This window comes from Kalmanozyma brasiliensis, assembly GCF_000497045.1.
Source record: "Kalmanozyma brasiliensis GHG001 unplaced genomic scaffold PSEUBRA_SCAF21, whole genome shotgun sequence".
Taxonomy (NCBI): domain Eukaryota; kingdom Fungi; phylum Basidiomycota; class Ustilaginomycetes; order Ustilaginales; genus Kalmanozyma; species Kalmanozyma brasiliensis.
The window spans coordinates 151,412-165,733 of record NW_015961961.1 but is presented as its reverse complement, the minus strand read 5'-3'; the positions used below and the strand labels follow the sequence as shown (position 1 = coordinate 165,733).

The following is a 14,322-nucleotide window of genomic DNA, read 5'->3' as shown; positions in this document are numbered from 1 at the left end:
CAAGAATGGATGGACCAAGCGAGCAGTGCCTCAGAGAAGACAAGCCATCATCCATCACACGCACGCCTACTCTCGCAACTTTGATTGTGGAGCGTGCGAGGCGGTCTTAGGAATTTGGCTCGAAATCGCCCACACGAGGCCGCTGAGCCTTTTCGATCTCAGAAAGGGCGACAAGGATCGAGCTTGCACGCCGGCCAACACGCACAATGACCCAATTCAGACAAAGACCCTGGCCCGACCCTGGATTCGCTTCCAGCAAAGGGCTTTCTTCTCGTCAGTCTGCGTGGAGTGAGAGCCATGGGGCTTATGTCTAGGTGGGCGTGTACTTGGGACTGTGCGTCCGCTGATCCAGCCAGAATGATATGCAAGAATGGCTCTGTCAGTTCGGAGCTGGTTCGCAATCGAGAGGTGAGCGGGAGTGCGGGCCGAGGTCGCCTTCACGGCCGGCAATAACGACTTTTGGTTAAAGATGTTAGACTTCAGCACGCGGATGGAAGCGGAAAATTGCTCACGAAATTCGAGCCTGTTTTCAGCTCGAATCGTTGAAATCGGGCCTGCCTTGAAGCTTCGGGTCCGTTTGACCGTCCGAGAGAAGATTCAGCTCGTCACCAACAGCCAAATCCAAGCGCAGCGCCAACACCTCAATCACATCGTCGTTGCTCCTCGTCACCGTCTCCACACCATCCTCTTCTAGAACTTCACCGTCTTCGAGAACATCTGTCACCGTTCGTATCAGCAATCATTCGGCCCTCCATGCTTCAGCGATCACCAACACCTCCGCTGCCTCAGCAAACGTAAAACACTGCATTCCCGGACCAACACGTACTGACCATCGATTCAGCCTCCTCTCGACCTACCATATCGCTGCCCTTCTTTCGTCCCACAGATGCCCGTCGGATCGATCCCTGCTATCACCGGAAAGTTGCGCAAGCGACTCATCCTCGACCTCACCGTCGCCCTCGGCGGTGGCACCGTCCTTGGTTATGGCTACTGGTGCGTTCCATCAACCGCAGCTCCGTCTGCAGACATAGCATCGACGGGGTTCGAAGACCCGGGAGTCACACGTGTACTGACCAGTTGATCACTCCTCTTGCAATCATTGCCTTGCATGCTCACAGGTACGGCGTTCACATCCCCTCCGTTTCGCGCCGTGACGCCTTCTACGCCAAGCTCCAGTCCGAGCGCACCGAGTAATCTTCTCAATTGTCACCTCGTATCTCCATCGTGACATAGCTCTCAATGCAACTCGCTTAAAGACTCTCTCGAACCAAAATCACATCCGCTTGCATTTGCGCTGGACCGAGTCTGCTCTCGTACGCAGTTTTGACGGAAGACGGGATACGTTGTTTGCGATTGCGAGTTGGGTATCAGTGATGAAGGCGAGATGGACACATGTACAAGGAAGGCGAGGGGACCTGAAAGCAAGGGAGCCGAGGTGTTGGCAGGATGCTGATGCGCGGTGAACCATGATCATTCCTGGGCGAAATCCTCGTCGACAAACCGTCTCACGCCTGCTCAGCAGCAAGCTCAGCCGTGAGAGCAGCGATCCTGGCGCTCTGTTCCGCTTTCCTTTCCGCTTTCCTTCTCTTCCTCTCCGCCTTCTCCGCATCATCCTGAGCCGTGCCCTTCTCCGCTGCCTGATCTGCCGTTCTTGCCTTTGTCTTCTTCTTCGCCGCCTGTTCCGCGCGCGCCTTCTCCATCGCCTCTCGCATGTCCTCTTCCTCCTCCCTGGCGGGGTTGATGGTCACCACGCTGCCTGTTGCTTCTTGTTTGCCCTTGAGCAGTCCTGCGGCGTTGAAAGGCTTGCTGCAGACGGGACATGGCGTCTCCTCCTCTGACGCAGAAATGGTCGATTTGAGCCCGGTCGCGCTCATGACGCACCCACAACCCACGATGTAGACAAACCGCTGCTTGCCATCCATCTGCTTGCTCGATAAGGGGCACATGAAGGGGTAGACGGAGTGCTCGTCGCTCGCCGCCGTGGTCGGTGATGCAGGTCGGTAAAGTGTGTTGGGTGTCAGGGTGAGATCTGTGATGTCCCGCAGACCGCGAATGTGCGCAATGGGATCGAGCTTCGAGGATGAAGCCTCGGAATGGCGGAGAAGGAGGTGTTGAACGATGGCATCTTTGTTGTATAGCCGACCGAGCGGGTCGGATGCTACAGGGGGCGACAGAGGCTGCCGGGATAGAGAGCAGATCGTCCAGAGCGATTGACGCAGCAGTTCGGGGTCGACTTTTTCGAGCGAGGCTTTGGTGCGGACGAGCTCGTCCCGCTTGGCGATGGAGCCGCCGTCGTTGCCCTGTATTGCAGAGGACGAGAAAGCAAGAAGGGCAGTGGTCAGCATCAAGAGCGAGATGTGGGGAGGAGCTGCTTTCACTTACCATCGTCGCAAAGCTTAGATTGAAGTGCTTCTACACAGAGCACGCTCTGATCCTGTCAGGCTTTTCGAGGAAGGTACGCTATGTACGCAAGCAGCGACAGTGTCGAGGATGAGGAAGGCAAGTTGGCATCAAGGGTTCAAGTGGGGGGAGCAGCAGGAGGGGCTTCCAAAATTGGGCTGACACGTGACTTGGCGCACGAGAGTCGTGAGGGTGGAGAATCGCTTCTTCTCGACATCGGCATTTCGCTCCATCTTTGCATCCTTTATCCTCCATCCTCTACCTTCACGGCTTTGCGGTCCGCACATCACACCGCCTGCATCGTCCACATTCTGTTCAGCTCGGAGCACAGCACATCCAGTCGACGCTAGGGATCCGTCGGCTGCTTGCTCTGCGACGATCTATCCCGGCACGGTCGGCTCGATCGTTTTCTGTTATTCTGCGGGCACGGCGTCAGGCGGACGACTCAGCATTACAGCAGGACCACGAGCAGAGTACGTCGGGGATAAGAAGATACACGCGCACATAGCAGCTCACGGTAGTGCATGCACGCTAGCTAGCAGTCGCGTTGGCATCTCTCAGCTGCGTCTTGCGAAGCATCACTAGTCAGCTTTGATCGAGTGATTCGACTCTTTCTCGAACGAGCAGTCCCTTCACACATCACCTATACCCGTTCGATAGCAGCCCTCGGTAGCCTTGACGTTCGCCGAAAATGTTCTTCCTCAAGAACCTCACGCACAAGACGGAGCTGCACCCTTCCTACTTCGGCCCGTCCATGGTGGAGTTCCTGAACCAGAAGCTTCGCGACGATGTTGAGGGCACATGCACGGGCAAGCATGGCTACATCATCAAAGTGATCGGTATGGTGGACGTCGGTCAAGGGCGTGTCATCCCCGGTTCCGGTCTGGCCGAATTCAACTCGACCTACCAAGCCGTCGTCCTGAAACCTTTCAAGGGCGAAGTGATGGATGCCAAGATCACCAACGTCAACAAGATGGGCTTCTTCGCCGAGGTCGGTCCCCTGAACATTTTCGTCAGCAGCCACTTGATACCCATCGAGTACAGGTTTCAACCGGAAAGCAACCCTCCGGAGTTCGTCAGCGCTAGCGATAGGTTGGTGAAAGGCAGGAAGGTCAGGATCAAGATCGTCGGCACCAGGGTCGACGCAAATGAGATTTTTGCAATCGGCACGATGAAGGAGGACTACCTCGGGCCGTTCGACTAGCGCAGAGCTGTTGGATGTGCTCGCTCAAAACTGTATCATGATCATCTTTTCAGGCAAAACAAGTCATCATAGGCACACACCGCGAGGGTTTCGGCTTGTGTTGTCAAGGTCGTTGCATGCGCACAAGCGTTCATGAGCGGGTATCGGTGCCAATCAGCTCGACGAACACCCATCGGCTCGACTTGGGTTTCGCTTGCTCTCGCGTCTGATGCGGGCCCAGCGCGAACGAGACCCACCCCGTCTCGCCCGTGCTCGGCCTAAAGGAGTGCTCGGTCTGGTTTTTGGCCAGGGTTCGTTTGGAGCGCTTCTTGTTTTTGCGTTTTGCGACACGCTGCTCGCCCATGTCCAGAGACGAGTCGCTGTCTGCATCTTCGTCTTCAGAGGAAGAAGACGCATCGGTCATCGACTCGTCCTGGGTCGCAAGCTCTGTCGTCGGCTTTGCTTTTGGTTTGTTGCCAGGCAGCTCCTGTGCGCCGTAGCGAGAGCTAAATGGGACCTTGTATCGCCATGTCAGAGGCGCGTGTGGGTAGCCTGAACATGACAGCGTCGCCCACGGCGCATTTTCCGCCCCGGACTTGGCAGAGGCCTGGCCCAGCACGAATCCATCCACCTCTGACGCAATCTGCGAGATGAACAGCGGGCTGAGCAGCAAAGGCTGCGCAGCAGACCCAGACCAGCTCAGCTTGACAATTCGACCTGGTCGCGAGGGAGAAGGTGGGCTGTAGACGCACGTGGCATCTGGTCTCGCGTACGTGCGGAGAGGAGTTGCACCAAGAGAAGCGAGACCTACCCATTCCACTGCTTCTTGGAGTCCATCTTGGAATGCGCCCCACGTTGTCGTTGACGGGACATTTGGGAGCTCGAGTTCGGGAAAGTGTCGCTCCTGCTCGCGCCATGAGTTCGCCAAAGCATGCTTTGACGGATCATCCAGCGTCGGAATCCACACTGAGTCCGTGACGACAGGAGCAGCAGCTGCTAGCTTCATGCCCCGAACATCTTCCGGACGCACAAGGTGCTCCGGAAAGTGGATCTCGTTGATTGAGCTTGCTGCCGATTTCGAAGAGCCTGATTTGGCTATCTCCTCCGCTGTGGCTCTGCTGGGCGACCAGAGGAAGAGCATGTCCCATGTTGCATGCTCGCTGCTGATGGGTCCACTGGGCTTCATCCCGGACGAAGCATGCGTCTGTGCTATCGTCTGGTCCGTGACCAATGCCTGTGCTCGTGATCGGTCCCATGCTCGAAGTCGATCAAGGGCCTGTTGGTAGCCCTTCTTGCCTGGGACGAACGAGGGTGACAACAGTGGCAGCTCGACGATGAAGCGCGAGTCTGGACCGCTCGTCCGGTCCGCAGCGCGACCAGATGATAAGCGGGAGAAGTGACTCGCTCTGCCCGTCAGTCCGAGGGTCTGATATGTATCCTTGCATAGTGAGAGGGCCAGAGTTCCTTGACCGTCGACGCAGACCGTGTCCTCGAGATCTGGAGCCAAGCCAGCGACACCGCTTTGATCGCTGAGCGCTATCAACGATCCCGTCTTGAGGTACGCCGTGACAAAAACAGGATCAAGGAGGAGGCTGAGCGGGATACGAGCCCTGTATGAGCGATGAGATGAAGCGAGCTCCTCGAGGGTGTCAATGAGAGAGCGGACTGCAGCAGGAAGCTCCGTAGTGCTGTCAATTGCTGCATCGTTGCCTTCTGTGGTCAGGGGCAGGATGAGCTCAAGCGAGCGATTGAATGGATGCGCATCCACTAGCTGATTGAGACGCCGCAGTCGGGATGGACCAGCCTCTGTTGCCTCCGCAGTTGCTCCGCTGGCTCCCGCGTGTGATGCTGTGCTGCTTGTTGCATGGTCGGCCGGTAACACGTTGACGATCCACCTAGAAGGCCCGAGCTTACGAGCTTTATCAGAGCGAGCCGAGCTGCGTTTTCGCTTGTGCGTGCTCTTGGGAGCAAGCATATCGAAGCAGTTCGCAATCGTCGACTCAGCCCGGATCGCCTCTTCCGATGTGCTGGTGTGATGGAAGAGAGGCAAGACTGCCCTCGGTGATTGACAAGAAGAAAGCTTTGAAAGGGTCTTGTGGAGGAACAAACCTAAAAAAATCGGCAACTTTGGATGCATGTGACTGGCCGAAAGAAGCTTCGCGCTGCACTCTAACGCGACGGACAAAGACCAACACTCTTTCTCTTCGGCACATCTGTCAAAGACCTCATCAAGCCGTCCCTTCGCAAGCCACTCTCTTCTCTATAATCACACAGAACAATGTCGCTTTCGCGGTAGAACAAGCTCAGGAGCTTGCTGCCGCTGCGACCAGCTCGCCTAGTCATTGTTGTGACTGTATAGAGGAAGTAGCACGGTTCATCCCACCTCTTTTCGACTCAGCCAAGATCGAACCCATAAGTTAGCGGATCACCCGCTTACAAGCTCGGCCTCCTCACAAGGCTTTCCGCAACCCACACAAGACCATATATAGAGGCCAGTCTCCGCTGTTCTCCAATTTCGCCTCCAACATTCACCTTCGCCTTTCGCCCCATCAGCCCCATCCTTCCGCACTGTCCGCTGCGAACAAGCAAGAGGCCAACGTATCTTGTAGCTTACCAGCTACGCCCGAACCAAGTACTCCACCATGGGCTGTTCAATCTGCTTGGACGAGTTCGATCAGGCGGATGGTGAAGGCAAGAGGGCTTGCGCTCTTCGCTGCGGCCATATCTTCCACCATGACTGTCTCCAGACGTGGTTCTACGGTGCCGCAGCAGCTTCCGCGCACCGGCCCGATGTACAACACAAGCGATGTCCTCTTTGTGCGTGCCCTGCCATGCCCGATGCTATCTTCAAGCTCTATCCCTCGGACGGCGACGACCTCGACACGTACCTCTCGGGTCGGCATCAGTGGGAGTGGGCCGGACTCGATGATGATCACACCGAAGAGGATCGCAAGTGGCACAAGAAGCTGCTCGAAGACCTCGTCGACTTCAACAGCGCCGTTCAACGATATGTCATGGCAACCCACGGCGTCGACTGCGACAGAATGGTCAGGTCCGGCGTCAAGATCCGCAAGCTTGTGGTCGACCTCACCAAGGATCGGGGACCCGACCTCGAAGACTCGCTCATGAGGTCCCTCGCCTCCCTCGAACAAGCAGCCAACGCGTTCCGTGGAAAGTTCCACGACCTCGAACGCAAATGCATCAAGAACAGGGTGCTCGAAGTCGATCTGGTCAGGAAGCAGGAAGCAGCCAGAACGGAGCAGGAACGGCTCGACACCTCTGCACGTGAAGCACGAGCAAAGAAGTTCGAGATCGATCGAAAGATGCGCGCAGCAAACGAGCGCATGGATGCCGCCGTCGCGTTGGAGAGGAAGCTCGAAGACAAGGGCAACGAACTTGCAGCACAGCAGAGAAGCCTCTTTCAACAAGGACAAGAGCTTCTAGGTCAAAAACGCAACATGGAGCTGCAGACTTCACTCAAGATCACCAACATGCAGAGCCAGAACAATTCCGCCTTGACTGCGATGCGAAGAGAGGTAGATGCAGCCACCAAAAAGGCTGCAGACGCGGAAGAGGCGAGGAAGGCGGCGCACAGCAAGAGCTGTCACCTCGCCGAGCAGATGGAAAAGATGAAGCAGCTTCTCAAGAGTCGCAAGAAAGACGCAGGACCGAGCCTGAGAACAGCTTCTACCGAGGAATTGGAGGCGAAGGAACGCAGGATTCGGGCCCTAGAGCTACAGATCAAAAGCAAGGACGACCTATTGAAGAAGGCAGGACTTTCGGCGACACCTCAACGTCGCGCCGCCGGGTCCTCGAGCCGCTTGTCCTCGGCTACGTTCGTCGACCTCACACGCTCTAGCAGCCCTTTCGACCAGGACACGGACAGCTTCCCCACAACGCCACTCGACGGCGTCAACCTAGCCTCTCGTGCATCGACTCCGGCTTACGGCGTGCCCGAGTCTTCCCCGACGATCCAACGCAAAGACAAGGGCAAGAAGCGGGTCCGCGTGAGCCTCTCGGTCGAACCAGAGAGACTCGATGACACCTCGGACGACGAATACTTCCCGATGCCCGGCTTGGTGATGCCCAAAAAGGTACGTCAGGATACCAGCAAGGCCAACTCGCCGCACGACCAACCCGAGGCTCGTCGGGGTAGGGATGAAGCAAAGACCCCTGAGCCGACCAGCAAGCCGTCGTCAACCTTCGCGAGCACAAAATCTCCCCTAGTACCCCGTGTGGCGCCACAAGCCTCGGCCTCGACGTCGGACATCACGGTCAACATCGCCGCCAAGAGCCCTTCGCACAAGGACGGCAAACCGGGCAAGAAACGCAAGCGAACTCCAACCCCATCGACAACCAGCGTGATAGATATGGACATGGCTGCCGGTAGCAGCAGCATCGACATGATTGCCCGCGAAACCAGCGCCGGAGCCATGCTTCCTTTTTTGGCGAGTGCTAGCGGCAGCAAGCAGAAGACAATGAAGGACAAGAAGCACCTTACAAACTACGACTGGATCAAAGACCCCAAAGGTAAAAAGTATGGTCCTAAGCATCGTCCGAAAGCGTCATGACGCCCTGGTCCATTCTGCGTTCCACACTCCGTCAACTTTGTCTCAGCATTCTGTCCGCACCATGATACCTCTTCGCACTGGCGTTCGCATCGCATTTCGTTTTCCGTCTTTGATTCGGGCCCGTGTTGTCTTGACGAGCAAGTGAGCGCTAACACCACCTGTTTGACTTTGCCTTTGCGTCGTCAGACCTGAGCCGAGCACGAACTGGGAGACTCCGACGAACGGCGGCGGCTATCAGGCCGAGGTTCTGACCGAAGAGGAAAGGAGACAGCGAGCGTGCGATGAGTGGCTGAAGGAAGCCGCGCTAGTCTGCGATACCGTGTCCCCGCAAGGGAAGTTCGAAGAGGCGATCCAAGCTCGGTACGCAAGCTCAGCAGAAATTGCTTGCGGTCACACCTGATCGGTGTTGATGATGCATTTCATGGGAGAAGCCCTACAAAGGTCTCAACTCGTACCGCTCCGCCTCCTCCGCATCGAAAACGACCTTCCTCCTGCCCGTCTCCTCATCCGTTCCATTCCCTACCAAACTATACCCCACGCCTCTTCCCATCTCCCTCTTAATGGCCAACTGCTCGCTCCAGACGACCATAACCCCCGCATGAACCATCATGGTTAACCACCACTTCAGCCCCCGTGGCAGTCGGCCGACGTACCAGGTGCAAACGACCAAATTGACGAGGTGAAACGTCAATGCGTGGTCGAGCATGTGGGTTGGTCTCCTGACGAGGTAGACAAGCGTAAAGATGTCTGGGGGGATGGTGAGGAGCCAGGCGAGGATGAGGGTCCAACTGCGCGAGGTGTCTCGGGTGTGATCCCATTCCCAGTGTTCGAGTGCCTCTTCGACGTTTCTACCCCCTGCTGCGTCGTCGTCGGGGGTGGGGACGACGGTTCCGTTCTTAAAATGCTTGAACCGCAGTACGTGGTCGTGATCGAGGACGCGATCCTGTGCATTTGTCGATGTGGGGATGAGGGGTTTGTCGAGCCAGACGTTGTCCAAATTCCATTCCACGAGCACTGCCGGATCGATCGTTACCTCCGGAATGTCGGAAGGAATACCGTCGTCTGTCCAGCCACTCTCACCGGATGACGCGGGCGCAGACCAATCGTACGTCGGTCGTCCAGCGATTTGACGCCAATCGAATACCATCCCCACCTGCGTCGGTCCGCCTTCGAACATGAGCGATGAGGTGTCTGCGAAGATCGCCAGGAACGGCGGAAGGAGTGTGGCGAGGAGAAGATAGTGGATCGTTTGCAGGGAGATGATCTGAAGCACGATGCGTAGGGCGTCCCAGCCTTGCAGTGGCATGGAGAAGGCTTCTTTCATTGTGGCGCTTGTGTGGGTGGAGCGAAAAGATCAGATATAGAGGCGGCGCTGAAGTCGTTGAAGATGGTCCGACGAGGTGAAGAGAGCGCTTGTGAGCGTAGTGCCGAAGCGAAGACGGGGCTGGTGATGAAGGCGTATCGAACGACGTCCAGCAAGACCGTCTTATGTAGGCCCAAATTGCGCTCGAAAGGCGGAAACACCCACTCAATATGGATGGCACCTACGCCATGCAGTTCGCCACAAGCGCCTGCTGTGCGCCGTCTGTGCGGTGTGGGTGGTAGAGGTGTTGGAATGGAGGCAAGAAGCCAAACTGCGTTCGCGCCTCGAGTGTTGGTCTTTCTGCTGCGCCTCCACCGTCCCTGTGCGCGACTCCCGAATTTCCGCTCTCCAAACCCTTGGCCATCCTTTCTCAAAACGTCTCAGCCTGCGATCCGCAGTCTCAAGCACAATCCGACACAGGACGCAAAGCAACAGATAGGATGGGAGAAGGGACAGATACGATTGTTATACAAGTGATACAAAGAGCGAGGTGAACGAGTGAGGTGGCGTGGCTGAGACGCAAGGAAAGTGTGATGTGTGCTGGTGGTACAAGAGGCTACTGCTCGTCGTCCATCGCAGGTGCGGACGGAGCCGAGGGCGCCTCTCCGACGGAGGGGGCGCTGGCGGTCTGCGTAGCTTGAGCCCTCCTCTGTTCGTACACGGGAAGGTGCTCAGCATCAGTTGCCGTGTTGAGCGGAGGGGCAGAGGCCAGTTCCCTGCCTTCGTAGAGCGGAACAGCCAATCCGTCCGGACGTGAGGCCACGAGCTGCGCAAGATGTTCTTCGTGCTCGGCTTCGCGCTGCTTCTCGCTCTTGCGCTGCGACATGGGTGCAGCCGGCGAGTCGGTCGATCTGCGAGCTTGCAACGATGGCCGACCGGAGGGCGGCGATGAGGGTGCTTCAACGCCGCGCGGGCGAGTGGCACGGTAGGGCTGGTCGAAGGGCGAGAAGGCAGGCTCGACAGGTGTTGGCGGCGCAGGGAGCAGAGACGAGGTCGCTGGCTGCTTGGCTTTGCCTTTGCTTACTCGCTCGCTTTCGACCGGTTCAGAAACATCCACGTCTGCAGGTGAAATCTCGAACCCGTCCCGATCAACCTCCAGGTCAGGCGCGGAGGGGCCAGCGACACCAGCAGCTAGTCCAGCGACATTGGATGATCCGCCAGCAGCAGACTCTTCCGCGGCCCCGTACGCGGGAGCTGACACCTCGGCACCAGGCGCGGAAGGCATGCTCGCAGCGGCAGACAGAGCACCCAGCACCGCCTTGTCGTCCGTTGCGATATGTGCGGCGACGGGACCACGGGGCTCGTCGTACCTCTCGCTCGACGCGGCGGACGCTTCTTGCGAGAGAGCGGCACCGATCACCTCGGGCGACACGGTCGAGTCGCGCTCCTCCGGTGGCGGGATACCGTGCTTGGCATCCCCGCGTGCAATCGCAGCAGCCACCGCGGCACCATCGTAGCCTGGCTCACGAGCGCCGGAGCCAGATGAAATGTAGGCGGGTGGCATGTATCGCATCTCGTTGTGGTGCGTCTCGGCCGCATCAGCGGCATGGAAGTCGCTGTCGTCCAGCAAGACGCGTCGAGGCGAAGTGGTGCTGCCTTCAGATCCGGGCTCGGCGTTTGAAGCTGAGCCACTCGCGTGAGAGGTGAGCACGGGTCGCAGCAAATCGTCGGGATGCGGTGGTGGTGGAGGTGAACTTCGACGACGGTTGTGCGCAGAAGATTCTGTCGAGGTACCACCGGCGCCGTCGCTGCCATTGCGAGCATGGTTCGTGGTGCCGTCTGCACCGCTATCGGTGCGGGACACTTCGACTCCGTCGCTGTCGTAGGTGACCTCGACCGACTCTTGGTTGTCGCGAGGATCGCCCAGTGCGACACGACGAGCCGAATGGCCCGATCGGATGGAAGCGCTGTCGCTAACGCCGCGCATGGTGTCGTTGCTGTCCCGCAGATTGCCCCTGGTCCAGCGCGAGACGAGGTGGCGCTTGCGTCGAACGGCACTCGAGGAGCCGGACGAAGGAATGGACGGGTTTGCGTCGTCCTTCTCGGACCGCTTCCTGCCCAAGCGGAATCGTCGCTTGAACTTGCCCCCGCCGCTGCCGCCACCACCCTCCTGCCCATCATCGTCCTTCTCTGTGGGTTCCGAATATCGTCCCATGTTCATTCGCTCTTCTATGCGCGCGAGCGCCTCTTCATCGTCGAGACCTTCGAGCTCGGCGTCGAATTTCCTCTCACGAAGGAACACGGCAGCGCCGATAAAGAGCACGATGAATATGGCAAGGAAGACCGAGGTGATGATGATGGCCTTCGACTGGAACCAGACGCTGCGTTCGGGTCTGTTCCAGGAAGAGGCGATGCTGGAGGGATAGGTGGACGGTAACGAGTAGCGGTGGCCGCTGTGGGTGACGAAGTTGTACGACTTGGAGGAGCCGGACGCAGCGTCTGTATTGCGCTCGAACTGCTGTCCAAGCTTGGAGGCGTCGTGTTCTACAAAAAGAGAAGAGTCTGCATCTATCTGGCGGGAATACTGGCGATGCAAGGCTGGATCGTGCAATCGCTGCGGAAGATGATCATCAATATCATCTAAAGATGGAAGGATGTCGTCCTGATGGTTCGATATCGTGGCCTGCCGCGACGATGCAGGGTACGCCGGTTGGCGAGACAGCTTTGGTGATAGCAGACCCCTTTTGAGACTGAAGTCGGATGCAGATCCCTGACTGGCGATGAAGCTGGATTGATAGTCGACATCACGGGGCGAGACGCTGTCGGCGGAGCTGGACATGAGTGTTGCGCGTACAGGTGCAATCATGGCGGGAGAGGTGACGAGAATAGACGAGACGAGGATGGTGGCTTGGGCCGCAAAAGTGGCAAGCAGTGCTGATCGTCGACGACGTCGGGACGTGAACGACGACTTGCGTATTGGATGTGGACGACCAATGCCGCCTGAGGCTGAGCCTGGTCGAGAAAAATCTCGACGCATGGCAGGAGAAGACCTAGGGGTCAAAGCCGCGAAACGGGTCGTGGTTGGTGGTGTGCCTAGAGCAAAGGGTGGACAGGATACATGGGTGGCTAGATGATGGTGCAGACTGAAGAATCTGAGTTGCGGGCACGGCGATGCAATTGAGGGGGGATGAGGCGGCGTGAGAACCAGGAGTGCTGGGCTTTGTTCGGAGATCAGATTGCCGGGCTCGGCGTTGGAACTGCTGCGGTTGACGGTATAGCGAGGTTGTGAAATGAAGAACAAGCACGCTGGTGGGATGAGGTGCGAGGTGGCGACGAATGGTCGTGAGATCACCGAAGCGATTGTTGTCAAGCAACGAAGGCACGCCAGATCAGGAACGCGTGGCGGGTCAGCTCAGCAAGCCAAGCAATCTGATTGGTGTTGAAGACACGAATGACGAACAAGCTGAGTGCAGCAGTCGAATGCGTAGTGATAAGTGTCGAAGAGGACGATAGACGATAAATACTTTGTGTATGTCGAGCTGAGTCTGCAGGGACAGGGGTACGATGTGGTGGATCGACGGAGGACGTATTGCGTCAACAGCCAAGGTTTAGTACGTGGATGGTGATGACGATGCGCGCGGGTTGTCGCGAATGAAAGATGTCGGGAGACGGGGAAGATGCGACGAGATGAAGAGACGGATGTGATGATGTTTGGGTGAGGATGACGACGAAGAGAAACGAGCTGCAAAGAAGGGAACGAGGAGGACGACGAGGTGCGGGCGGGCGGGAGAGTGAGTGTGAGACGATATTGCACATAAGGCTGCGAGGAGCAGAGCGAGCCGAACCAAGTGGCACAGCAGAGCACAGTGCGGAGCAGCAGGAGCAGATTTGGCCGAGGAAGCAAGCTTGCGGGCGGGCGGCAAGCCGAACTGGAAAGTGCGGGCGGCGGCGGCAGCAGCAGCAGGCGAACAGCAAGCAGCCCACAGCCCACAGCACACAAAGCTGCTGCTAGTGTCAGGTGCAGGCGAGGCGAGTCGAGGCGAGGCACACCCAAACGCAATTTCCGCTGTGGGGGTGGGACAGAGGCGTGACAGTGTAGCACAAACTGAGTGGCAATTGCAGAGTCCCAAATCCAAAGAATGGGCAGCAGAGCAGTCAATGGAATTCGGCGAGCAGCCCTTCGAGTTGAATGGGCATCGAATTCCAGACTGGTCTAGAGCCCAGACTTGTTTTTCGGTTGTCCCAAGTCACAAGTGCCGCGGCCAGGCTGCAGTGAATTGAATATGGGAGGCGTGAATTAAATTTCAGGCTCGATTCAAGGAACCGGTCAATTCAAACCCTCCTTATGTAAAAGTGGGTGAGGATTGCCGAGTTGAAATTGGCCCACTTCATTGTTCCAGACCAGAAGAGCATGCGTGTCGATTGCTTTGCCGTGCAGTCGGCTCTGGCTAAGTTTGCCGCCGGTGTCGGACACGGTTGCACCGAGCATACAATACCGTCAGCGTGAGCGATAGCGAGCTCTTGAGTGAGCGGTCGCAGTTTGACAGATCAGAAAGACGTTGCTCGTCTGGCACAAGAGCCTTGTGAGGCTGCAAAGGGTCCAGGAGATCAATTGGTACTTTGTACCACGCTTCCTTCGTCGCAAAAGGACCCTGGCGCATTTCGCTTCGTCGTAAGGTTGTCGCTTGTCGGCTTTGGCGACCACGTACCCTCCCTCGCTTGTCACATCGTGGGCCAGCACATCGGCATCATCCGCGGCAAGGCCTGATCCGCTGAAAGCGTTTAGGCTGTCCTCGCCGACATGCACCGAACATTGAAAGGCAGAGATAGGCTCGACCGACGCAGGCTCGCCTATGAGACCACCG

The 14,322-nt window shown here is 57.6% G+C and overlaps 7 protein-coding genes across 7 annotated transcripts; 3 read left to right on the top strand and 4 right to left on the bottom strand.

Moving 5' to 3' along the window:
* Positions 1-886: 886 nt before the first annotated feature.
* PSEUBRA_003317 (uncharacterized protein) lies at positions 887-1,194 on the top strand (the record flags this gene model as incomplete). Its single annotated transcript, XM_016436440.1, has 2 exons — positions 887-993; positions 1,119-1,194. 2 exons carry the CDS (start codon positions 887-889, stop codon positions 1,192-1,194), a joined length of 183 nt encoding a protein of 60 aa, XP_016292144.1.
* Positions 1,195-1,505: 311 nt separating this feature from the next.
* On the bottom strand, positions 1,506-2,385 carry PSEUBRA_003316 (Replication termination factor 2, RING-finger; the record flags this gene model as incomplete). Its single annotated transcript, XM_016436421.1, has 2 exons — positions 1,506-2,300; positions 2,383-2,385. 2 exons carry the CDS (start codon positions 2,383-2,385, stop codon positions 1,506-1,508), a joined length of 798 nt encoding a protein of 265 aa, XP_016292143.1.
* Positions 2,386-3,091: 706 nt separating this feature from the next.
* Positions 3,092-3,604, top strand: PSEUBRA_003315 (Ribosomal protein S1, RNA-binding domain protein; the record flags this gene model as incomplete). Its single annotated transcript, XM_016436436.1, has 1 exon — positions 3,092-3,604. One exon carries the CDS (start codon positions 3,092-3,094, stop codon positions 3,602-3,604), a length of 513 nt encoding a protein of 170 aa, XP_016292142.1.
* Positions 3,605-3,734: 130 nt separating this feature from the next.
* On the bottom strand, positions 3,735-5,558 carry PSEUBRA_003314 (Ribonuclease P, Rpp40; the record flags this gene model as incomplete). The annotated part of the gene is made up of 1 exon (XM_059465067.1): positions 3,735-5,558. One exon carries the CDS (start codon positions 5,556-5,558, stop codon positions 3,735-3,737), a length of 1,824 nt encoding a protein of 607 aa, XP_059320645.1.
* Positions 5,559-6,225: 667 nt separating this feature from the next.
* PSEUBRA_003313 (Zinc finger, RING-type) lies at positions 6,226-8,154 on the top strand (the record flags this gene model as incomplete). Its single annotated transcript, XM_016436438.2, has 1 exon — positions 6,226-8,154. The coding sequence occupies one exon, from the start codon at positions 6,226-6,228 to the stop codon at positions 8,152-8,154; it is 1,929 nt and encodes a 642-aa protein (XP_016292140.2).
* Positions 8,155-8,587: 433 nt separating this feature from the next.
* On the bottom strand, positions 8,588-9,478 carry PSEUBRA_003312 (Integral membrane protein SYS1-related; the record flags this gene model as incomplete). The annotated part of the gene is made up of 1 exon (XM_016436420.1): positions 8,588-9,478. One exon carries the CDS (start codon positions 9,476-9,478, stop codon positions 8,588-8,590), a length of 891 nt encoding a protein of 296 aa, XP_016292139.1.
* Positions 9,479-10,073: 595 nt separating this feature from the next.
* Positions 10,074-12,494, bottom strand: PSEUBRA_003311 (uncharacterized protein; the record flags this gene model as incomplete). Its single annotated transcript, XM_059465065.1, has 1 exon — positions 10,074-12,494. One exon carries the CDS (start codon positions 12,492-12,494, stop codon positions 10,074-10,076), a length of 2,421 nt encoding a protein of 806 aa, XP_059320644.1.
* Positions 12,495-14,322: the final 1,828 nt, after the last annotated feature.